Source organism: Tyto alba, unplaced genomic scaffold (genome assembly GCF_018691265.1).
Source record: "Tyto alba isolate M040663 unplaced genomic scaffold, T.alba_DEE_v4.0 Super-Scaffold_17, whole genome shotgun sequence".
NCBI lineage: Eukaryota > Metazoa > Chordata > Aves > Strigiformes > Tytonidae > Tyto > Tyto alba.
Genome location: NW_024881279.1, coordinates 13,228,580 through 13,254,395, shown reverse-complemented (window position 1 = coordinate 13,254,395; position 25,816 = coordinate 13,228,580). Strand labels below are relative to the sequence as shown.

Sequence of the window (25,816 nt, the reverse complement as noted above, 5' to 3'; positions counted from 1 at the left end):
ATTTAGAAGAAATAGTCATTTGTCTTCTGTACTTCATTAGTGCATTTCAAGTACATCCTGATACATGGGGTCAGGCAATAAATATTGACTTTGGCCCATACTGAGTATTTATACACACACAAATACATATATATCTATTATATAGTGTGTGTGTGAGAACAAGGAGTCTAATTAAAGAGTTTAATACCAAATATGCAGAATAACAAGAGCTGATGTGTTATTTCAAAGCTCTGCAAGCAGACCGCTGTCTCAGTGTGGACATACTTTCCCACGCCAGCTTGCAGTCCTGCAGCCACCCTGTTACGGAACAGAGTCACGTTGTATTTACCCCCCGCTCCCTCAGCCCCACTGACGGGCATTTTGGGGATCTCACCGGGCAGGATGATACCCAGAGGTAGAAGCCCTCCCAGTACGCATCTCAAATGCCTCACCACAAACCATGCTTTTTCCACAGAATTGCCGTACTCTGGTGATGATATACCCACATCAACACCTACTCTCATGAAAATTTGCAAACATCCTTAACTTTCTTCTGTATTCCTACAATTTTGAACAAATTATGTTCAATCCAAAATAGAAGGAAAATACACCCAGCATACCTTTGATTGTATCTGCGTATGTTCAGGCAAACCCCCGTGTGGCCCTCAGATAAAATTTGAAAAGAAAACTAGAACAGTTGAGCTCTATGTGTTTCCTCTATATGGTTTAAACTTCTACAGTCAAGGAATTTTTTCTTTTCTTGTATTTGTGTGCATGTGTTCAGACTCTAATAATATTTTCTTAGGTTTTCTTGCCAGTTCTGACCTTCTTACTTGGACCCATAAAGCAGACCAGCTCTACGTCTTTTTGCTCTCAGATGATAAAGTGCTCGGCGTTTTAGTCTCAGCTTATCTCATACATTTTGGATTTTAATTATTGACACAAGTGCCTTCCCAAAGCCTGGTTAGTCTTTTGGTATGAAGATTATGCAGGAAAATTAATGATAGAAGAATGCATTTGTCCATCCGTTCCTTTCACTGTGGTGACTATGAGCTCTACAGCTAGGCTATTTTAATTCTATAGAATACATTTGCAATGTCATGTTTAAGGAGGTAAAATATGCTCAGCTTGAGTTTTGTTTTCTGCTATTTTGTGTATCAGAACATTAAGCTGCAGTGTAGAGCAGAGCTTGTGGGGAACCCAGAGCAGTCTGTTACCGTGCTTTATTTTTTGCACTGTCTGCTTCCATTTTTCAATGTTCTGACTTATTGCTGGTTGTTTCAAGGAGCTACAGTGCATCTGATAGTGTATGAACCGTAACTCCCCAAAGCCATGGCGAGATTGCTACTGAAATAAGATAACCCCCTCTAGGCATTAAGTGCACAAAAGTCAAACTTTTCTTCTCAGCGGATTGAAGCCTGGTGCTGATTGACCAAGAAGCACTGCTTTTGCTTAGTTTTTATTTTAATTTAAACGGGCAGTCTGTTAACAGAGGTGGTTGGATGGTCAGTGGGGTACAGATTTATCCCAGCGTGCCTGTACTTTCCGTTCATGGGCTGACTTAAATAACATCGGAAAGCACAGGAAAGCCCCAGACTGCACAGGAATTTAAAAAAACAAAACAAAACATCTTGCCACCCAGGGCCCCAGCGTCCCGGCCTGCTCGCCCGACCCCCGCACCCCCCGAGCCGGGGAGCCGCCCGGGGCCGCGCCGCGGCGCTCGGCCCCTCACCCCCCAGACAAAGCCCGCGGCCCTCCCACCTCCCCCGGGCCCGCGGCCTCGCCCCGAACCCTGCGGAGGGGCCGATCGCTGCGCCCCGCGGCCGCCCGACAACTTCCACCGGGGGCGGGGGGGGAGCGAGGGGCGGCCTGGGGCTCGGCGGCGCGGGCCCGCGGCCAGGCCCACCCCGGGCTGCGGGCCGCCGCGGCGCAAGGTCAGGCGGGGCGGCGGAGCCGACCCCGGCCGGCGCGGACCGGGAGCGGGACCGGGAGCGGGAGCGGGGCCGGGAGCGGGGCCGGGGCGGGCCCCGGCGGATCGGGGCGGAGGCGGAGCCGGTCGGCGGGTGGAGGCCGCGCCTCGGGGGCGGTGTTGCAGAGCGAGGAGGCGGCTCCGGAGCCATCGCGCCTGCCCGGCCGGCGGCGGAGCTCGGCTACAGGGGGAGGGGGGTGGGGGGGCGGCTCGGCGGCGGGTCTGCGGGCCGGGCGGGCCCCATGGGCGGGTGTGTGGGCTCCCACCACGACTCCTCGGGCAGCCTCAACGAGAACTCGGACGGCACCGGAGGTGAGTGCCGGGCCCCGAGGATGGGCGGGCGGGCGGGCCGCCCCCGGCGCCGCGGGGGTCCCCCGGGGCAGGCGCTGCGGGCCCGGGGCCTGCGGCGGGGCCGGGCCCGGGGCCGGCGGCGGGCGGGGGGGGAAACGCGCTGCCCTGGCCGGCCTCGGGGCGCCGCGCCCGGCCCCGGTACGGCAGCCCGGGCCGCAACTTCCCCGGGGCGGCGGGGGTGTGCGGGGGGGGGTGTGCTGGGCACCCCCGGCCGGCCGGCAGCCCCCCGGGAGCTCGGCGGGGCGCCCGGGCGGGCAGAGCCCCCGCCCCGCGGGCGCGGCCCCGGGCGGGCGGGGGGCTCGGCGGCGCGGCCCGGGGGCCGGCGGCTGATGAAATAGGGACAGGCAGGGGAAAGGGCCTGCCTGGGGCTCCCAAACTTTGTTTTCCTTGGGCTCAGCTCCTTGTGGTGTGCGGAAAATAATTCTTCAGATAACTTAGATCCTGGCACTGCAGCGGGTTTGGGATTTTTTTTTTTTTTTTCTTTTGATTCTCTCCAAGAAAGATGGATGCTTTCCTCTAGCCTAAATCACCGGTGCTAAATGGTCAATTTCCAGCGACTTCATGTGCTGGAGCAGCGTGTTCTCACTTGTGTGCAAATGCACACCTATTTGTCATAGCTTATGTGGAAACATTGCTGCAGTGTAAGCGGCCTTTACCATTACATTTTTCTTTACCTAAATCTCTGAATGATTGCTTTTTCAGCGTTTTTAAGTTTGTGGATACCTGATGTTCTCCAGCTGAGCTGCATAGTCATTTAAAGTCAGCCTACCAACAGGACACTTGACTTACAAGTAGCCCTCATGCATGCAAGGTCTACAAATTTCAGGTTGAAAATTGCTGACCTAGGTGTACGTTTTCCCCTGTGCCTTATGGAATACTATTTATCAGTCTGGTTTTATTTCAAATGCCCCAGCTGATGAGTATTCAATCGTATCAGTGACTTTGCTGTCATTCCATAATGTAAAAAAAAAGTAACAGTTGTATCTTAAGCAGCCACCTGCTGATTAATGCCAGATACATAGTTCACATAAATACCAGAAAGTCCAGCTGCTAAGAACTGTATAGGATTTAATCACATCATTGTAATTAAAAGGAATTTTTCAGCTTTGTTAAGTATGAGTCTTCCTTACTCTTCCCCCCTATTAAAAAAGGGAAGAGGTGAGTTATCTAAAGAAGGCATCTGTAGTAAGCAGACTTGCCAGCCAGTAAAAAATGCAAGAGTGTCAAGTGCGGAAAGGACCAGAGCATACTAAAACCCAAAGGAAAAGAATGGCAGGAATCATCACATACCCAAAAAATCTTGACTGAAAAATAGCATTAAAAGCCATGTTGACATTTGTTCGGAAACCTGCTTCAGTAGCTAGGTGATATGAGGTGAGATCATGTCACAGAAATAGCCTCGGTTTAATTTCCTCGCTCTTATCTTGCCTGTGATGTCAAATGAATGAGACAGGAGGGAAAAAAATATCAGAGTTTGGCTGATACTGTGAAATAGTCTTATTACACACTCAGTAGCAGCACGTGAGGTGGGCAGTCTCCATCCAAGTTGTCTAGAGAGTGCTGTCCCGGGTGGATTTACTGGGAGCATGTTTCTGCTTGGTGTTTACATGGCATGACATAGTGCTGCTTTGGAGTTAAATAACCCATTGTGCTTGGTGCATTAGAACATCAGGTAGATTTTTCAAGATGTAAGGGATGTGAAATGCATGTCACCTGGCTAGTGTCAATTCATACTCTAAGGGTTCCTTAAGGTTGTCTCGATAAAGTGAGAAGTGATGAAATTTCAGTTGAATTATGGGCTTCTTAGGACTGTCTTAAACAGTCAGCTACAGTGTGCAGTAGCCTGTTTTGTAACATTACATATCTGTTCCTGCCTCTCAACAAGACAAAAAGGGGGTGTCAGCTAAGCTGGAAGAACCTCAGAATATCTGACTCCCGCGATGTCAAAGCCCAGCCTGCACTAATTCTTAGCTTTACAAATTCTGCAAATGGGCCCACGCCAAGTATGAAATGTGACTTGCTGTCTCAAGGGAGCTTATGTCTTGAGGCATCAGCAACCGAACCAGCTGAAGCACAAGCAAACACGATTTGAAGACTAAACCTGTGCAAAAAGGCAACTTACTCCTGTTTCCCATATAAGGCTCATTTCCTTCAGCTACTGGGCCGTGACCTAGTCTTGTGTATTCGCTTTCAGATTGCTGTCAGTGAGCAGGGCCGAATCCTTTTAAAAGTCTCAGGAAGGTTATTTTGAAACAGAAACATCTCAGTTACAACCAGAGCATTGCCGGTGATGGACTTACTTCAGGGTGGCTTTGTCATTTCCCCAGAATGGAGAAGTTTCTTGGAGAAATACAAGTGGCCATGAGATTGATTAGACAGCAATAGCAGCCCTTGATGCTGCATGAAAGTGGGAGCCAGATCTCAAATCTAATTCATACAGGTCTCAGTCTGTTATAGTGCTGAGTGGAGCCGGCAAAATCTTGCTCAATTTTATCACTGGAGTTGAGGTGAGGATTTATCACATCCCCATATTCTCCTCTGTCCCTTTGTCAATCACTGGTGCTTCCTGTTACCTCTCTTCTGCTCAGCAAAGCTGATGGCATGCCCTGACCACCTGTGCTTCCTTTGTCTTTTACGGTCAGTATTTCTCAAGGTTGAGATGGTTGCAAGTATCCAGAGAGCTGCTTAACATACTCAGATGTGTCTCTGTGTGTAAGTTTGAGTTAATAAAAATTACCATCTCTCCTACACATGTATACCAGCTTATTGCATGTTTCTATTCACATTGACCGAAGCAGGAGGAGTCTGTTCCTTAACAAGAATTAAACAGATGCCGCTCTGCCCATCCTGCTGGAAATGAAATGGTCTTTGCAGATTGGTACCAGCTGTTTCATTATCACTGCTCTTTTTAGCAAGTTTTCATTTCAACAGAATATTGTTGTATTTGGGAAAAAGTTCCTGTCTCAAGGCTTGGTGCATTGTAGTCCAGGAGAGCAGTATTGTGGTGGGTGGGTGTCCTGGATAATGAGATGGATTTACTGATGACTCTTTAAAGGAGATACAAGGAAGAATAAATGATGATGGTTATGTGATTTATAGACACAGGGGTTTTTCCCTCCCCCTCTCTTTAGCTCAGCTGTCTCCAATCAGGTATTCCAAGCTTTCAGGAGCCAAGCATCACATCTCTTCATGCTGTGCCTTGTCAAAGGTGACTGAGTTTCTGCAGGACAGTGAGACTGGGAGGGAGAAATATCTGTTCTCTGGCCACTTACAGGTTATACAACTTTTTCAGTTGTGTATTCAGAAGAGCATTGGTTTTTGAGTTAACTGCTAGTAAACTCTGCACTTGTGCCTGTACATAAGGTTTAATAGCTTATCAGGTATGTTTGGTTTAGCACAGACAGGACAACTTGCATTGCCGATTTGCCATCCGCACAGGCAAGTCCCTTCTGGAGGGCTGCTCTTAAATGTCTTTTCTTTCTTTGGAGGGGAGCAGTGGAAAGGAAAAGAAGAAATATAAATCCATTAATTCTCTTCTGGCAAACAATTACCCCTGTTAGAAGTTGCATATTACTTTGTCTTACTTGATAAAGTTCAGCGAGACAGTTATTTGTGTGGAATAAGGAAAGGGCAGGAAATCCAGTGTCTAGAAGTACAGGCATGACAAGTCATTACAGATTAAGGCTTTTGGCTGCAGCTGTCTGATTGCTGCTGCACTCTCCTTGACATGATGTTCGCCTGCCTGCTGGAGTTCTTATCGCTCTTCTTTGTTATAAAAGACGCTGATTCTGTTTGAAATTTGTCTTCTTTACTGCTTCCCCTATCAACTACCAGTGATAATAGGGACAAGTGGAAATAGGGCTGCACATTTGACTGACATGCTAGAATGGGAGATTATTAAAAGCATAAATTCCTCCTACAGTATTTGATGCAGCGCTAGAGCTTCGTTAACTTCTAGAAAGACAAATATTGTGCTCCACCTCTGCTTTTGATAACTGGACAACAGTTTCTTAAATATTTTCTTTCAAGTGCTGTGCTGTGCTGCATATCACATGTCTAATTTGAAGTTACAATAACTGCTTTCATGGTGCTTCTATGGAAGACTGACCAAGGGAATTTGCATATTAAGTAGTCAGATTTGTTGCTCACAATTGGACTAATACAGCAGGGCTATGCACAGCTTGCACGGGGGGGTTAAACAAGCATCTCATGACTGAGCAGCTAATAGCATTTGGTGCCTACCCCCGGTATTGGAGCATACAAAGCATCTCCCACTTTCAGATTGCATTTTGCAGTGTGTTTTAGCTGTTGACTGCAAGCTGTGATGGTGCATGCCTGCACACAGCACCTTTCTGGGGTTTCTTTGCCATCTAAAGGAGGTAGCTCTAGACTTCAGGTGGTTCCTACTGTTTTGTAATGCAACCTTGAAATACAGTGCTGGATATGTTTTTGCAAAAGTAGTGTTACATCAAAGCTGGCATTAGCTGTTAGATTTTACTGTGGCTTTTTTTTTTTTTTTTTTTTTTTGAAAAGAATAATAAAAGCTTAGCACGGCTCTTAAAACTTGCTCTAAATCTCTCGTGATTTCCACAAGAGTGTGTATGGTTTTTATCAGAGCTTTGAATAAAAGTAGCCTCTAATGACTTGGTTTCTTGAGGGCTGGGCACTCACAGCCTCCTTGAGATTATTAGGATCTGTGCATCTTGTGCTGGGAATGCCTGATAATTCAGTCCGGAGTATTATTCTACTGGAATATCACTTTGATGGTATAACACTTTTAATTTGTAAACTGATAGACTTTGTTTTGTTTTTCAGATGATAACAAAGTAACTCTTAGAAAATGAAATAAGGTGTTATTTTTACTGTTAATAAGGGCTGACAGATGCAGCTGTTCAGTTTCCTTTTTGGTGTTGCTGCTCCATGCAATTGTTTGTTTGGTTTCTAGAGGAAGTGATTTGTTTTAGTTTCTCTATTTGGGATATCAGTGTTGAAAGCAACCATGTCCTCCTTTGCTGAATATTAAATATAATAAATTGAACATTCATTGTGCTTTGTAGATTTTTGATAAATGGAAAGTATTATTAGTTGCCTGTTTGAATAAACTCTGAAAAGCAGGGATCCACTCTTATTGCAGCAGGTAATATGATAGCTATTATTTTTCATGTGAATGTTGAATAATATAATTCATGAGTCATAAATTGTAATACAGTTGAAGCCAGAAATAAGGATTTGCCTTATAATTATTTCTTGCCAACTCCTGCAAGTCTTCTTGGCAGTATAAAGAAGGGTCAAGTTGACCACAGCTGGTCTGGTTACCGAGCTCCTGAAAAAAAGAAAGAAAATAAATATCTGAAAAACTTCTGATCAGATGACCATGTTTGAGAAATTAATACAACTGCTCTTTTGCGGTTTTATAAGCAAAAAGGACTGTGATACTTAGAGAATTTGATGTAAAAAGCACTTTCACCCTGTCTTGTAGACAAATGTTGTGTGTAAGTCAGTTACATTTTTAGGCAGTTGTTTCCAATTTGCTATCTCTGCTTCACTGCCTTAAAATTCAGACTCCTTTGATGCAAATATGTCAGGGTTTTTTTTCCTCTCAGTTCTTTTTCCCCACCCCCACCCCAAAAATGGCTTATGCCTGGTACATAGAAAGTATGACTGGCCAATAGGTGCTTCGTGATTCTCCCAGTTCTTTCTCACTGGATTCATAATGACTTTTTGAGCGTGGCTGTTGCAGTATGTCCACCCTCTCCTGCAGAGAAGCCAGGTCCCAGCGTGTCCGTGGCCATGCACCATGGCTTTCCCGAGTACCGCTCTAAAAGAAAATGCGGGAAGGGCTTGGTTTCCCTTCCCGTGGGGTGTTCCCTGAGAAGAGGCGCAGCTGGGTGTGCAGCCACGAGCTTTCCCTTCCCAGAGCTTGTGGCTTCCCTGTCTCGGGAAGGGAAGAGCATTTCTGTGGGGGAGTTCTGCCACCCAGCAGCCAGGATGAAGCAGGGAGGTCTGCATTTGACACCTCTTGGGTGCATAGTGCCTAGGCAAGCAGCTTAAAGGCAGAAGTTGTTGGTTCACCTTCATCTTTCCTACGTGCAGGTGCTTTGGGTGAAGTTTGTGGAGGCTTTGTGGGTTTCATTTTAATTCCAGCTGGAAGCTCTGTAGGACTCTTTTGCGAAAGTCACATTTTGAAATTGAGCCTTTCTAAATCTTCCTAATTCTAGTTTTAAAAGCTGCTCCATTTAGACAGCTGTAGTCATCGTAATTATAGTAAAAATAGAGTAAGCAGGCAGATGAGGTCGTCCTTGGGTATGTCGTGCCTGTTTTGGATGCTGAATTTCAACATGTGGAAAGGTGCTGACCTTAGGTGGGTGCCAGGGCGATGCGAGTGTTGCATTTGTGCGGTGGGCTTTCGGAGACATCCGCTTGCTTTGTTTACTGAAAACCTGCGGGCTCTGTTTGCTTACAGCAATGCTAAGCCATTGGCATTTGTGTTGTGACTTGGCAGGGCTGGTGAATTAACATGTCGAGAATGGGCATGCAGGGCACGCTGGATCCACTTGGTGGGGAAGCGCCTGTGCCACGGCTGCTGGTCGCACTGGTGGGAGGCTGGTGCCTGGCATCGCTTGGCATGGGAGCGTGGCAAGAGCAACGAGGCTCAATTACCCAAAATCGGAAGGGAAAGGCTGTGAAGTGGCCCATTCTGTGAACCAGGTGGAGTACAAGGAAGAATAAAAAAGCTGAAGGCAGTAACCTGGTTTGCGGCTGTTGAATGAAACACTTGCACTCTGAGGTTTTCAGTTACAGTTTAATCTGCTGCCTATACGTTGTCTGGCTGAAATCTGAGATTTGGAGAAAGAGAAATGTTCCACTGCTTGGGAAGTAAAGTACAGGTTTTGTTTAGTTTCGTGTTTGTTTTTTTTTTTTTTTTTTTTTAAGAAATAAGCAAAAGCTTTTCCCTCACATTATGATTGTGTTTCCAGTGTGAAAAATGCAGAATCTGATTCATGGTTTCATACTGAGTTACCAATATCAGCAGAAGAGTGATGTGTCCAAAAGCAGCTTGACTGCTCATTGCAGTGCTTGTGCAGTTGATGGAAAACACCTATAGCATAGTATGTAACTTGATATTTTACTGTCTTGAGCTGTGTGCAGTAAAATATGCAGGATGTCTAATGTGGTTCATGTAGGGTTCAGCTGGAACCTGAATTTTGCATTTGCTGCCTTCTGCCTACCCTAGGCCGATCTCATAGCTATTAGCCAGGCAGTAGCTTTCTCTCCTGGCACACTCAGATTAGGTTTGTGCAAATGAGAGATGAACAAAAGGTGGTGCAGTGCAAACTGTGCAAAGCGTTTTTGTTCTGTTTCCCACCTTTGAAGTAAATTAAAAACTATGTCTTAAATCCTGATGGGGCTGGAGTTTCTTAGGCTACCTTAAATATTTAAAATGACATAAGTAGTTTGTCATCCTGGAGACTTCACAGTACTGAGAGATGCAGGGGCACTGCACGTTCTGTAGGTAATAAGTGCATGAGCAATTAATACATGTTATCAATTTGCAGGAGCTGTTCTTCATCCAGTTGACCTCTTAGGGACTAATGTGAAGCATTTGAAAATTGTACTTCATAAAATAGAAATACTGATGGGGATCCTTGCTGCTGTGCTTGAGTATTAGATCACTTTAACAGCTCCTCCCTTCATCCTTTTCTCAATGTCCTTTTCTCTTCCTATCTCCCCCCCCTCCTTAGTGAATATGATTTAAAAGGAAAAATTCAAAGCCCTGCTTGAAAGCCATTTGTGGGAGGAGATGGGCACAGTTCTAAAGGAATGATTCTTTACTTCTGTAGAAACTCAGATGTGCCGAAGGATTTTATGTATATATATAAAAAGATATCCTTGTGCTGAAGATTAGGTAGAAGGAGAGGGGTTTGGGGAGTTTCTGATCTATCGTATGGTTTTCCCATGTTCTCAAACATGAAAGAAAAGGCACTTTACAAATGGTAGTGAAGTGTGCCTCAGTAGTTTTCAGCAAGAGCAGGTCCTGCCTGGGGGGAAAAAAGATTAGGGATTAAAATGTGAAAATTTATTATACAGTGCTGTAGATTACATGTCATCTTTGCACATGTTTAATAGGGGAAGTTTACCCTTAAAACATACATATATAGAGAGATAGATAGTCAATCTACTGTTACTGACACTTTTCAATAAATAACTAAAATATTTTTCATAAAATGAAATTATAAGCATTTTATAGTTCATAACAACTTAGTTTATAATAATTTATAATAAAGGTAGCAACAATAAATAATTCTCTTAGTTCAGACAACATATTATGTAGGAAGGCATTTTTTAATGTTTTTCTGGTTTGAGAACACTCTCAGGGCCTGAGATGGCATCAGGAGCAGAGTGCAGTGGTTTAGGGTTGGAAGCTTGTTACCTTTTTATTTTTAAAATTCAGTCATGGAGCTCAATTTCTGGTCTCACGCTGTGAACAAGGGCGTTCTGGATTCATGAGAAGGATCTCTCGTGGAATTTACTTTGTTGCTTTACTTTTTTGCCACAGAGCTGTCATCTCCTGTGACTTCTTGTCTGTATGGGTAAATACAGTCTTTTCATAAAAGAGTACCTTCGAAACAGCGGATAGTACCTGCAGCTGGCAAATGCCATTTTTTACTGCCAATTTTTTTTGGCAACATGCTGTTACTTGAGCGCCTGAGCCTACTGTAGAGCATCAGCAATCACAGGATAATGGCTGGATGGTGAAGAGGTAAATGGTTTAAGTAAAAATTGCTAATTGACACGCTTCGTATGTACTGCACGAAGTATTTCTTGGCAAACAAATAGGGCAATGTTGCATATGTCGTATATGCTGGACTTCTTAATGCCCTTAGAGTGTTTCCAGATGCATTTGCTTCATCTCTGGTGCAAGTGAAAGCTGTATACATCAAAATAATGTCTTTAATTCAGGGTGACTAGCTTTCAGTTGGGCTGTCACCCGATGGACACTTCTGAACCTCTCGTGTGAGTCATTGCATTGTATATGTACCCCATGGGGGACAAGAAGGACCTGCTGTGTTCCATGCTGGAAGTGGAGAGGGGAGACTTAATGTCTCTGAACATGGAAGCACATTTTAGATGCTTTTTTTGGTGCAGGACCGTACTGCAGGTAAAAGTCTTGGTTCTACTAATTGCAGGCTCTGGTTGCTCCGAGCTTGTTAACACATGGACTGAAGTGAGGGTGAGAAGACACGGGCAATAAGCAGTTTGGAAGTGTTAATGGCAAGCAAAGCGTAGCATACGTGTTAAATAGTTTGGAAACCATAAACGGTATCTGAAGGTTGGACTAACAATTTTGCTAACTCTTGCTGGATGTATTTGCAAGGAGGCTATATTTGGTGGCAGCAGTAGTTAAACATACGTTCAGATGAAGCTTAGCACTCCAGTCCTTCACACCTCTAAGTAGCAGCATCCTTCGCTGTTCCCAGATTTGGTCTAGTTGCCTGTTTGGGACGTGATGTGAATGCCCTGCTTGCCGAGGGAGAGCAGATCTCTTCCTTTGCCTGTGTGTTACGTACATCCAGTGCATGTAATGAGCAAACCTGCTGAATGGGTGGTAAATCACAGGTCCCAACTGAGGGTTAGCACTTTGATGGGTGAAGAAGGGGAAAGCTGTCAAATATCTATTTAAACTTTTTTTTTTTTAAGAGTTGGAACTCATTTGTGAATTGCATGTTGATGACTTGGCTCAGTAAAATACATAACAGACTGATTTCTTTTTTTTGTAGATTATTTTTTTTTTTTGCTATGTGCCTACAGAAGTACATTAAAAGAACATGGGTTGCTATAAATACAAGCAATTATAGAATAAAAAGATGTTCTGTGAAGTGCTTATCAATATCGGATATTATTCTAAGACAGGTTTAAATGCTCATTTGAGATAAGTTCTCTTACTCGTTTGTGTATTGGTTTTTTACATCTGTAGATCTCCATTGTATCTTTATCCAAATCTAAAACTAGTTCTGGTGCCAAAACAGCTTGAATTACAGCAGAAAACCACATGAGTATTGAAATCACATTGCTTGGTTAAAGTCACATGCTTTTAAAATCAGTCATGTATTATATAGCCTCATGCTGATGTTACTTAATGCAATGTCCCATCACTGCCTTAATGCAACTGAAATAAGTGCATCGTCATATGTATCCAGGATGCTTCAGCTACGGCACTGTTATTACAGCACAAAAATAGCTCCAAAAATACTACAGGCTCGGTTTTTGGCTTTAACTGAAACTCCTTCAGAATGGAACAAGAGGGAATACACAATTTTAGTCTCTCCTCTGGGAGAAGAAAGGAATAGCAACATTGTCAGAACAAGCGAGCATGGATATTGTGATTTGGTATTGCAAGGCAATACTGGAATGAAAGTCCTTTAGGTGTAAATAATCTTCTAGTTCTTGAACTCTGGCTCATGACAGACACTTTCTAAACCAGTGTGCTTTCTCTCAAAATGAGAAAAAGCAATCCAGTGTACTGAAAGATTATTTTCCTGTAAACCTCTAAAAAGCGTTTAACTGTATTCGGAGTATCTTTTTTCTTCTAAATGGCACGAACCCTTAGAAAACATACCAGAATCTTAGCAACTGTGACAGAGCTGCCTGGGCCAGCACTGCCTTGGAGAAATCATGATGTAAATAATGCCATGTGTCCAGATAGAGGTTTCCAAAAGCTTTTCTACCTTTTGTATGTTACAGATAGAAACAATACCAAAATATGCTTTTTAAACTCCGGCATTTCATGACCCTGTATGTATCTCATGGATTCTCTCCTGCTGGTATCTTCTTAAAGTCACATTTCTTTGAGGGAGATGTGCTTACAGCTGCAATCATGTTATTCCTGAGTACAAGTCATAGTCTGAGTCTCTGTTGGGCTAGCTCATGAATACTGAATAAATTGAACCAGAGGAACAATAATGGCCCCAAAGAGTTTACAGTTCGATAACTGACCCTTCCAGGTTTGATGGAAGCAATGTCTGCATTTTCTGAACTGTCCTTTTCCATTTTTTTTGGTCAAGAAGGGAATTCTTGACTCCTAACCCTATCATCTTGCTGCTGATTTTACTTTACCTATTTAGCAGTAATTAGGTACCATCTCACTTCACTGATTGGCTTCGTAGTACTTCACCCACCAAAGTCCGGTAAGGTGTTGGTAGAGGTGAAAAACCTGCATGTGCTTTGTCTCCCTGGGAATTTTCATGCCTTTTCTAGCAAAATGACTGGTATGTTGTGCACCTGATTCTCCTAAATACTATTCTTCTAGTAATTAGGTTTAAGTTGGGAAGGAGGAGGAGTAGTCACGGTTTAGGATTAAATTACCACTGCAGCTTTCTAGGCAGCTTGAAAAGTGAAATACTCCACTGGTTTTTGGAGGGTCAGTGTCCAGCAGCTGGGAAAACATGGTGACATTTGAAAAAAGAGGAATTTGGGTCCCTTGTTTAACACAGTGGGTGTTACTTAGTGCTGCCAGTGGAGATTTCTAAGCATTTTTGCCACAAGTCAGTTGTGTGGAGACTGTTTACCAAACCAACTAGAAGTAGAAATCTGGGGGTGCATTAGTTGATGAACCCCAAATGAAACACCCCCTTTGTACCCATATACTACTGGTGGGGTCTAGCTAACTGCTTCACCTTGGAGTAGCTATTGCACGTGCAGAGTGGATGGGCTCTTTAACACTCCCCATTCCCAGCCTTCATCCATCCCAGGACGTGATCAGTCATGATCAGTTCCCAGGGAGCAACTTTTTGTCAAGAATTTATAAGTAAACACATTTAAAGCAGTGTTTACCACAGCTTCCTCAAAATACTGCACTAGAAAATAAACAAGTATTTCTTTTTCATTCTGTATAACTGCTCACTTATGGAATTCACTTTTTTTGTTGCTTTATCCATCCTGAAGAAGACAGGTGTTTTATCTTAAGAATGCAAGTGCCATTTTTTACTCCAATTGTGTTCTTTCTGGTGATTATATTCAGGGAAAACTCTATGCTGCATGGAAGAAATTACATTAGCATTTTATCTTATTGTGGTTGGAAGCTTATTACCAAGAGTTAATAATTTGCATTCAGCTCCACATTAGTTAGGAAAATATTATAGATACTTGGGGGTAGGGGAGGAAGCTTTTCAGTTCCTGCCAATGCCCTACTTTGTTAGCATCTCTTGGCAGGCTACATCCAGAGAGATGCTGAGAGCACTGACTGCTATCTGATAATGAAGCCTGTTAAAAAACCTATCTTATTAAGTAGTGACAACGCAGCTTTAAACAAGGTTGTGCAAAGTCCAAGATGGCAATGCAGGCAAAGGCTTCTGTATTTCCTATTTCAGTGCTGTGTCAAACAGAATATTCTGTCTTAGAAATTCTACCAACTGATCTAATCTTGTCTTAAAACTCTTTCCAGGTTTGCCTACTCAAATATGCTGTCGCTATCTGATTGCTCTGCCTGCCAAATTTCCAAGCTGAATTCATCTTCCATTGATGAAGTACACTTCTAGCTGCTCAGTGCAGTCACCCTTCCTTCTTTCACATGTCTCATTTCATTATTATAAATTGATATGAGGATTTTTTCCAGCTGAAGGAACTCTTGCCATACAATTCAGATTTAGGTATCTGCACCATTTCTCTTCTTGGTCTTTTTTTGAAACTTTCCAACTTTCACTTGTTTATGTTGAGTGTTAATAAATCAGGAACCCTTTTTCTCACAAAACATTTTTTTCTATCAAGATATTTGGGCAGATTATTATATGTTAAAGTAAATTTTGCTGCTAAATAATGAGCCCCTACGAATGAGATATTTTCAGCTGGAGGAGCTGGGGTGAATGCTACTCAGACATTAGCATTTTCTGGTGCATTTTTCTCATGCTCATTCTTAGCTTTTACACAGATCAGAACCTTTGGATTACGTGGTGCTTCCCTCCACACCCTGCCCCATGGCTAATATTACAGCCTGTGCTTTCTGTGGAAATACAGGTGAGGCTGATTAACTGAGTACCAGGTACTTTATTGACCAGCCTTTAAATGGTCCTAGGACTAGATTTTTCAAGCAGTGTGATTGCTGAAAACATATGTATTGCAATGGCTTTCTTGGAGTAGCAGTTTGGATTGAGAGTTTGTGACAGTTTGGATCAGCTCATGCTGTTGCAGGTGTAGGTATCCAACAAACTGGAAGACATGAGCTCTTCTGTGATAGCCAAGAGAAAAATGCTCTTCTTTGGGAAGGAAAAATTACAGCTCTGTCATAAAAATCAGGGTTGGTTCAGAACACTAGAGATTAAACTTCCAGGTTTAGTATGAAGAGAGCGTGAAAAGAGGATTATTCTTCCTACTTGATTTTTCCAGCAGGCTCTAGGTTGGTATTCATCCTGGACATACTCCAGCAGAGATTACTCTTCCCACAGCAAAGAAGTCTCTTGTTTCTTACTGCTTTTCTGATTATCATTTTTAATAGCCTCTGTTGCTAGTAGTGTGTAAATATTGCTGTAATAGGGAGGGTCCTGAACACTGGCCATAGTTTTATGAACCAAAGCTACATCTGAAAGTAAGCAGGAGAGGAGCTACTGTTAGAAGCAGTCGTTGCCTGGGACCTGGCCTGAGTTGAACAGAGCTGCTCAGTCTGCTTGAGTCCCAGCTGCATGCTTTCCACTCCTAGATTTGGTAAAGGTTTTTAAAGCAAGGAAACCTAAATGCTTACTCTGTCTGTGTATTCTGTTTGCTGGGGGATCTGAATGAGTTTCTTTCACATTTAAAGTTTGATTGGTACTGTGATGGAGTCTGAAACACAGCCCCGGTTCTGCTGGGTCCAGGCTTTGTGGAGCACTTGATCAGAGCTGCAGAATCAGCACTTCATGGGCATGGTTTGCTCATTAAGGCACAGTAATTAGTACAGCAAGCTGGGTGAATCCAGAACATACTCGCATCTAGCAATTTTTGTGGATTCTTTTTAACTACTGTAGCCAGCGATCAGCAGTTTTGGGGTGTTTTTTTTTTTCTCAATGCTTTCAGAAGTCCCTCAACCTAAACAAAATAGTTATACCTGCCCTGAAAAACCATGAGAGACCTGGGCTCTTGTTTTCAAAAGGCTGAAATAAGAATCTGGTTTTGCTAATGTGTTCTCATTCATTACCACTTATACTTGAAGCTAGGCTTATTTTCCCGTCAAGCAAGGAGAGAAGGGCTGAGAAGAGGGTCTGTCTAATACTGTGGAGTTCTGCCTTAAGTCAGAACCAAAGGCTTTTCCTGTAGAAACTTAACTTTCAAGTCCAGAATCAACATATACTTATTTTAATCTGCTATTACAGCACTCATGTCTTTAAATTATGTGAAAAAGTAGGAAAAGTGCATCTCTCGTGACAAACAGTACTACTTTTGCTTATGAGCAGATGATGACACTGGAGAAATAAGCTCCTTTGGGCATTATGGTGAGTACCTTTCTAGAAAAGACAGGTGTAGCCCATGGTAAGACCTACTTCAGCTATTATTGGATACGTAACAGCCAATACCATTGCCAACATAATCATTGTACTGACAGTTTTTAGCTTGTTCTGAGTTGTTGAAAATTAAATGCATTTTCAATCAAATTATGTTCTGTAGTGATCTCTTCATTTGAAAGGAAGAGAAGTTACTTAAGGGATGTGCTGCTGTGTCTGTTGGAAATGCTGCCCTTTGGTACAGAATAAGCATTGCTCAGTCCATTAATAGAGCTAAAGATTTATGTGCTAAGGGGCTTTTGAAAGAGATCAAATGAATTTGATAAAGGTGGAAAGACTGGCTACTTTAATCTATCTTTATTTGAGCAATTTAAATGAAGAGGGCAGTTTCCCATGCCTACTCCAAAGTCCTTCCATCTCACAGGGAGTAGCAGGCTTCTTCAGAAGGAGGTTCACAGCAGAAGCTGCAGTGCTCAGAGGAGGCTGCTTTGTTTATGCTCCTAATTTGGGAACCTTCAGTTAAATGCTTAAAGTTGGATTGCATCAATAATCCTTGACCATAGGCTAGAATAGGTCTATTTTTTTTCCCTGAGTACATCCACGGGGTGTTAAAAGGGCCTTGAAAGGATGTAGTTTTAAGTCTACTTTGTTCGAGTGCTTCCATTTAACAGTACAGTTGTATTTTTTTCCTGGATATATGAGACGTACAGGTTGCAACAAAAGCTTGGATATTTTTCATTTTAGATTAGAAAGATGGATGATAGCTTTCTAATTATCTAAGCAATGCATTAGTGTCCTTATGTATTCTTACTTGTCTCTAATGCTGGGATAAATGCATTTTTCTTAACAAAAGGTGTACTTGAGAGGTAGGAGTTCCTTATGGCTAAGAAGTTGGTATGTATAAAATAACAAGACACGTGTTTTTCAAAAGGCAGCTTGGTCTTCTGAAGTTGCCTGGGCATTTTTAAAGAAATTTGTGCAATTTTAAAGATCCTGCTTGCAGATGAAAAATAATAAAACTGAAGCATCACCTATTAAGGATTTTTTTTAAAGGCTTTTTAATATCCAGCCTGCCCTGTAAGCTATATCAGTATTAATCTGAACAACACAGAGAAGTAACTAAACTTGTAGAATATGCCCAGCTTGTCCTATGCTAAAAAAAAACAATCAAACCAAAACCCATGCCAAACCCTTGAGTGCAGAGTTCGTGTTCACAGCAGCCCTATGCTACTGGTTCTTGTCATCTTGCATTATGCAAAAGGAGTGCACAAGAGAGGAAATTCTCTACATTTACCATCAAAAGAAGCATTATTCGAATGTAATTGTGCTAAATAATGATGTAATTATTATTGCTAAACTATTGTTACTTATAAGTTATGTAACAAAACAGTGTAGAAAGTAAGTCCTTAGTCTGATTACAGAACAGTTCACAGAATTTCTTTTTTTTTTTTTTTAAATTCTTGGGTATGATTTTTTTCCCTTCCTTTGTAAGTGTTGGAAAATAAATGGGAGCTTTGTTTGACCTGTGTGATGAACCCTCTGATTCTGTGTGATGCTTGTTTTCTCCCTAAAATCTTTAACCTTGGAGATTGCAGTTATAAACAGGTTTTAACTGTGTAAACTCAGCTCATGGCGTGTTTTAGTATTTCTTCCAAGATCTACGTAATTAAATGTCCATGGAGACCAGAGGCAAGAGGATGGGTGTCACCCTGTCAGTGTAGAGTAGCAGTCTGCAGAAGAGATGTGGCACCTTACGGCACAGGAGAGGAACTGCATACACTGTGAGACACGGGGTGGGACACATGGATGGGTGGTGGGGAAATTATCCATCTTTGCTTTTGTTCAGAAGAAGGTAGTCTTTATCCTGCGTCCATGCTCTCAGGTGACCCTAATATGGAGCTTTTCTCTCTCTCTCTAAACTTCTTCTCCTTTCAGGGTTTAGTTCTTGTTTTCCTCCTGTGTTTTGTAATCTCCAGCATCTTCAGCTGGAGAACAGAGATGTCAGTCAATTGCTATAACCTGCTCCGGGGTCCCCACAGTCTCTGTTAGTAATTGCTTTCATTTTGTCACTTAATGCAGTCACTTAAGCATATTCCAGTGTCTGCTTTAGATTCTGTGGCTCTTTTACACATTGTTTTAAGGCAAATTCCTATCCTTTTTGTGCAGTGAAAATCAAATGTAGGGTTGGACCCGCCAGTGTTTGGCAGGACTTAGTTTTCAAGCAGATAGTTCCAAAATTATCTTCAGTTGTTTTTTTACTGTAACCTCTAGTGGGGGTGTGGGGAGGAGCAGACTTCTCAACATCCTGAGGCATCTGCTGATTGCTCCATATAACTCTTGTCTGAGAAGCCCAAGTGTTGCACCTTTGAGCCACTGATGCTGCTTGGCCTTTACTCTCATTTGTAGACCTTCCAGCTGTTGCACTTTCTCCAGTCTTGGGTGCTGGAGTTTCTTGGAGAATGATTGTCCAAAAGAACGGATAGGAGTTGAGTTTCAGAATTGCTTATTTAAAAATCTAACCTGCATCATCATTTTTCCTTTGCTGGTTTTTTTTTTTTCCCCCCACTTGTTTTAGGTGACATGCTGTTGAACTCAAGGCTGGAGTTTGCTTAGGCTGTGAGCATATGTACTTCCATGAATAAATTTTCAAGCTTATTAACTGAATTGTGGATGCAGAAAGTATTGACTATAGAAGAGAAGTAAATTAATGTTTTTGGTTTTCACTGGGGCATTAAGCCACCAGTCTGTCAGGCTTCTGCCCTGCAGAAGTTCAGTAAGCACAATGAAATTCATGAACATTAAAATGGATATAATTCTTTTGGTACATCACTGTTTGGGAGCACCTGAAGGTTGAGTGATGTGATCATTTAGCTTCTGTGGTAATACTGATTTGTATGTGGTGAATTGCTTTTTACCGATGGGAAACAAGGGACAGTAGGGGAGGAGGATGAGTCCTGCTGGTTGAAATACTGCAGCATGTAGAAACCTTCTCTGTAGATGAAGAGCCTTTTGTGCTAAGGTCAGCTGAAATATAGAGGGGGTTTTGTTAGGTTGGGATTTTTTAGGGTTTTTGTTTTAAATCAGCCTGCCACAGAAATGAAGCCTCACCTCTGCAAGGCTTTGAGGTCTTTTTTTTATCCTATGGCTGTAAACTTGCCAGGAAGGACAAATATTCCAACAAGATGGGCTTGATGGTAGATGGAAAATCGGACCCGCTTTCTGGGGAAGTCTCGAGTGATGGTGTGGAGTCATAACTTGTGCTGTGTGACCTTAAAGGATAAATATCAACAAGTGGAGTACTCAATTTTCTGCTCCTAAATCACTGGTGTGCTGATGCTGTGTACGGCAGGATTGACTTGACAGCTATTAAAGAAGACATTACCACCAGCTGTTAAGAGCTGGTTGAGAGATTACTTTGAAGAAAGAAGCTTGACATCTGAGGAGCATCAAGAATGCATTATCCCACTGTTACACATCTGTCCTCAGCTGCAGGTGCTTAGCATGGCTCTGTGCTCGCAGGTCTGCCTTGTCCAGCTTGCGCTGGCAGCTGCACTTCTCGGAAATTACCAGGGTGTAGTCTCTGGGAAAATGAGTAGTAGAATTTAGTTTAGTAAGATAAAACACTTCTTAAATGGGAATCAAGTTGAAAGCATCTAAAAATTGATACAGAATTAATTTGCAATGAGTGTGAGTGGTAATTTCATCGTTAAAAACTACCTGTAAAATAGAGCTTAGTAAAGCACCAGGTATCATTCTAAGAAATACAATTTCTTAGATTAAATCCTTAAATGTTTGCTTATGAGTCTTTCACCTGTTCCTTAAACTGAGCAATTGCCTTTCAGTTTTCCAAATGACACCTGTGGAATGTAATAAGGAACTGTAAAATTAAATCATTAAGATAATGTATGTTTGGTATGTGTGTCAGGTAAGATTCCTATTTTCAGCTTATACTGAGCTCTTAATTAACTGATGAGCTTAAGTAGCTGAGATACAGTAATAGTGCATTTAGTTAATTGGCTAATGTGAAATTTTATCCCTGCCAATAACTGTGGCACTGGAATAAATTCAAGACATGGTGTTAGATCCTGTAACTAAGCTAATTTAATCATCGGTCAGTGTAAAAACAGTTACCAACTTGGAAGATTTTTTTGTTCACTCCCTTATGGAATTTGCGATGACTGTGCGTGGCAGAAGTGATGTGGCAAGCAATGCCATGTTCACCTAAGTATTCATTAGAAGCATTAAATTGGCCATCTGTCTTGTGCATTATACCTTATATTACATATACCATGTTAAATTTCAAATTTTGGTTAATGCAACATAGGGTTTAATGCAACATAGCCTGATGCACATTAACACTGTGGTGAGATAGGATCTGAAAATGGCACTGGCTTCTGCAGCTCCTCCTAAGCAGTTTTACTTTAGGGGAACCCTGTGGATTTCTAGGATCTCTGTTGGTTTTTAAATTTTCCTAGGTAGCATTGAGCCGTAGTGGTGCCCTAAAAAGGTTTAAATTATGTTGAAACTAGTTTTGAATCTCTGTGGTGCTGTCAGAGCTTGTTCCTGTTGGGGCACTGAAGTGCCCCAGCTCTTCCCTTCTCGTCCTTCCATCTGACCCAGTGAATGGGCTGGGAGCTGCAGAAGACTGGGGTTATTTCTGGTAATAAAGTAAATTCACTGACAGCATTGTCCAGAAAGTCTTCCGAAGTTGCAGCATCATGTGTACATGCACTGCACGCGGGTCTGCTGAGCAGGGTGTGCCAGCTGGCTTTCAGCACAGCTGCACCTAACCAGGGTGGAGTCGGCTGCATTGTTTAAAGAAAATTACCAGCTTAATATTTTTTTATTGTTCCAGCAGGATGAAGGATAAGGCTGCCTTTGATTTTTTATCTTTTTTTAAATGAAAATTGTGCTAGTGTTGGAAGTACTTGCGGTGCGTTAAACACAGACCAGATGTACAGCAGATGTCCCTGTCTGTCACTTACTGAACTTGGCGAATTTATGGTGACCTTGTGTGGTTGGTCTGTGGCTGTGTGACAGAGGCTGGCGCTGGCCACGCTGCTCCCATGGCTTAAGCCAACATAAAAGCAAAGCTTTGGTTAAAATGCCGCTGAGCCAGACCCTGATTTGTGCCTTGCTCAAAGCGCACAGAGCTTGGCTGTTAGCATGCAGAGAAGCACTCACAGCACTTCCAATTGTAAGTTTTTTGACAGGAGGGTATCAGCCTCCAGTAAACATCTTTAAATCTTTCCTTAGAAGTTTGTATAGGTGCTTGTTACGCAGTGGTCAGAGGGAGAACATTATCAAGGAGGAGGGGAGCTTCTGAGCCAGGACAATGCTCGCTGGTAGCTGGGAATGCTAGATCGTTCCTTGTATTAAATCCATGCTAGCAGATGGGACTGGTCCGTGCTGCTGGTGTGGAGCAGTGGGCAGGTGCCCACGTCACGGCAGTACATGGTCATGGAGTTGGCCAGTGGGAGGAACTCGACGCTTTATGGTTTTATCTGATGTGTCTAAAGTTTCCCTGTTAACTGAATTGAGGGGAAGATACAAAAGTGAAGTTGCTAAGTTGCATTCTTCCTCATGATGGGAGCCACAAAGCACTGGGTTGTTTTTTTTTTAAGTAAGCTCTGTACAGTTTCCCACTGCATTCCCCAACTAGTTTCCAGCTTGTACCATGTTGCATACCGCACTTAATTTATTCTGCATGTGAGAGGCAGTGTTGATGCCACTGATGTGAGAGGATGCAATTGAGTTTTAACTTAAACTGTGCTTTGCAGAAGTTGAAAGAAGCATGTACTTTATGCAGTCTATCTCAAATAGAATATTTTTTATGTTGCTGACAGCTTCCTTAATGGTTCTTGTCATGGATTTCCAAAAGATAGTCTAGCTGTGCACTGTAGATGGTACTGATTAAAGGTCTTGGTGCTTGCATGCCGTGATTGGGGAACGGGTAAATCTTTATCCTGTTCTGCATCCAGCTGAAAACATACATCTATCAGAGATGAGAGCAGTTTAAATTCTAGTGTAAACAGTGCTGACTGGTAATTGCATTGATAATGTCTGTCCCTTGAAGCTGTTCCACCATAGCACTACTAGAGCTTTGCTGTGAGGCTGAAGCTAAGGCTGAGCAGCCAGTATAGGCACTGCTGTTCTTCCTGCTGGCTGCAGGAGCACAATTTGTGGCTCCCAGATTCCTCTGATGGGGTGTGATAGACAGCGATGGGCATCAGCTGGCCTCTGCCCTGCCTGGCAGTGTTCCTGCTTCATCTGAGGTCACCCCTTGACCGAGGCACTGAGGATTTGAGGTGGGGACTACACAAAGGTGTTCACCCCCTTAGACATTCTTATGTATCAGGAGGTGTTGCATCATGAGTTTAATTGAGATGATCAAGAAATATTCTGCTTGTGCTTCCAGCGGGAAGCTGGGTGGGCAGGCTGGGCTCCAGGGTAACCACAAAGCTTTTGTAAACTAATAATAAAGCCATAGACTTAATGATACGAAATAGTGCTGAGCTGTTGGTGGCAGACCAGTGCAAAAAATTTCCTTTGAAAAATACTGTTTGAAATGTTGAGGCAAATAACCGTAGAGAACTTCACAGTAGCATTGTTTGCATTATTGCTCTATCTGACACCTCTTATCCAGAGCTTTTGTAACCATCCGGGTTTGCCTTCCTGCTCTTGCAGCTCTGGGAGTGAAGGACTTGTCCTCGTAAAGCCTGCATGCACGAACGGAAGGCTGAAGTTCACCTCTTGCCTGCCAACTGGCTCTCAGCTGTAATGACTGCACCTCATTAGACAAAATACACTGATAAAATTTAAATTTCTGTGAGAGGCCACCTACGTTATCACAGCACGTCCCAGCGCAAAGCACATACCAAGGCTGTTGGTAATCTGAACAGATCCTGTGTATGTTGGGATGAGGTGGGATGTTTGGATCTCGTGTACCGTCAGGCAGCAGATCTCAAAAGTCTGAAGCTTTTATTTCACACTGCAATACTGCTGTGTTCTTTGAAATGTGAGGGGTGATGAGTGATGAACTGCCTGGAAATACCAAGCTCTTTTGATTTCTTCTGCAGTTCCTGTTTGAAAATAGTGGGACAAATGGAAAATACAGTGTAATAGATGGTAATTAGAATAAATTTTTGTTTTTGTCCAGCACATTCATAAGCCCTCATCCTCTCATGTGTTTTATATCCCATGCTGTGAAGCCTCTGGATTTACTCAGTGAAGATTCAGTGCCTTGTGTGTACAGAGAGGCAGGAAAGCATTGTGCACATATGACTTGTCCAAAGCTGCCTGTGATTATCAGTGTAACTTGCATTTTATTCATTGCAGTTCCTTCTGTGCAATTAACTCCTTTTGGAGGAAGGTGTTGAGTAAGAGTTGGAGACACCTGGAGAAACAGGAAAGGTGCATTCCCTGCTCCTGCTTTGGGCAATGCCTTGTGACATCCCCAGTGCCAGCACAGGTGAGCAGCATCTGGAGGACACAGCGCTGTTTGCCTGGTTGGCTTTGAGCACAGGGGTGGCACGAGTGATGGATGGCACCCCCTTTCCCCAGAGGGACTGCATACATCATTTAGCACCAGCACATGTCACCTCTGGAAGGTGGCTCATACAGGAGTGTGAGCCTGACTTTGAGGGGTGGTGATGAGTTTGTTGTCCACAGCTGATTCTTCCCCTTCTCCATCTGATTTTTTTTTTTTTTCTTTTTTCCTTCACCCCATTTCAGATAGGAGAAAGGGGAAATAGCCTTGGGGCTGGTTGGTTGGTTTACTTCTTGTGTGCAGATTCTTCTTTGCTAGGTTTGCTGCTCTAAAAAGCTTCACACCGCAAGTTTACTTCTTGTCTGGCTCAAAATTAACTGGTTTGCCTACACACTTACACCATGGGTTTGAGTCTGTAGCCTGGTGTTTTGTTACACATCTGTTTAAAGACATAAATTGAAAATCTATCAGGAAATGTAGTTTTTCTTGTAGTGCTCGTTTCACTCTCCCCAGTTGCCCTTCATGAAAAAGCCTAAAACTTAACTTAATTTCAAGCACCGTCTTTATCTATCTATTTCTATCTCTGTACATACAGCATTTGGAAAACTCCTGTCTTTCTCAGTCCCACTGGGTCCCCAGAAATGTTACAGTGCTCTGAATACTCTCAGGACCATACTAATAGATATTTCCTTTAGTTTTCATATGAAATCTTGGGGCTCCTTCATTTCCTTGTTTGAATTTTAATTGTTCAGTGAAATATTTAATTTGTAAAGCTGAAAGTCTTTTACTACTGGCCGGGGACACTTCCTTTCCAAAATAGTGTTCTTGCCTTGTAAGAATGTAACCTTCTTAAGAAATAAAAATGCTGAAAACTAGCAATAAACAGATAAGATTCTGCCATTTTCCCATTATTGTGTAAGCCTGTGCTTCTTAATGTAATTTAAATTGTGTAAGCCTATGCTACTTAATGTAATTCAAATTGTCTACTACCTAGATGCAGTATGTTTCTCCTTGCCCCCTTCCAGGTTTAACTTTTCCTGCACCTCTCCTTTGTACTGACTCTTCTTCCAAACATTGCAATTCAACTACTGAAAGGATTACACTAGAGAATGATGCAAAGAAAATTATTAGGATGAACTGTTTTTAGATATTGATGCCAAATTATGAGATAACTTATGAGGAAATGGGAGCATAATAGATTTTAAATGAGTCTCATTCAATAAAGTACAGTACTGCTCACCAATTGTGGGAGAGAAACTGTTGGGACTATTACTGAAAGAAACTTTATGGGCAATAAACTGTTACTTTGCATTTCATTTGTCTTAGAAAAATACTTCGTTAGCAACTGACACTCAACTGGGAAGCAGTTTTGTAAAGAAAATATTTTTGATCATTAATTCAATTTGTACAATATTTAGTTAGCTTCACCTGGCTGTCTTCAAGTAATTACCCATTGCTGTTTCTCAAATTGCATATCCCTGGGAGGATATTGCTTCCCCTGTTGAAGCTGTGCACGTCTACAGTTTAAGCAGACCAAAGAGTAACTGTGTGCCACATTCA

General features: G+C 42.6%; 1 protein-coding gene across 1 annotated transcript in view; it reads left to right on the top strand.

Annotated features, from left to right (window-relative positions):
• The first annotated feature begins 2,126 nt into the window (after positions 1-2,126).
• The window catches only part of UBTD2 (ubiquitin domain containing 2), a 61,173-nt gene continuing 37,483 nt past the window's right edge, over positions 2,127-25,816 (top strand). Inside the window, exon 1 of the mRNA XM_042790293.1 lies at positions 2,127-2,260. Coding sequence (XP_042646227.1) covers positions 2,191-2,260 — 70 coding nt within the window. The 5' untranslated portion in view covers positions 2,127-2,190. The remainder of the gene's footprint in view (positions 2,261-25,816) is intronic.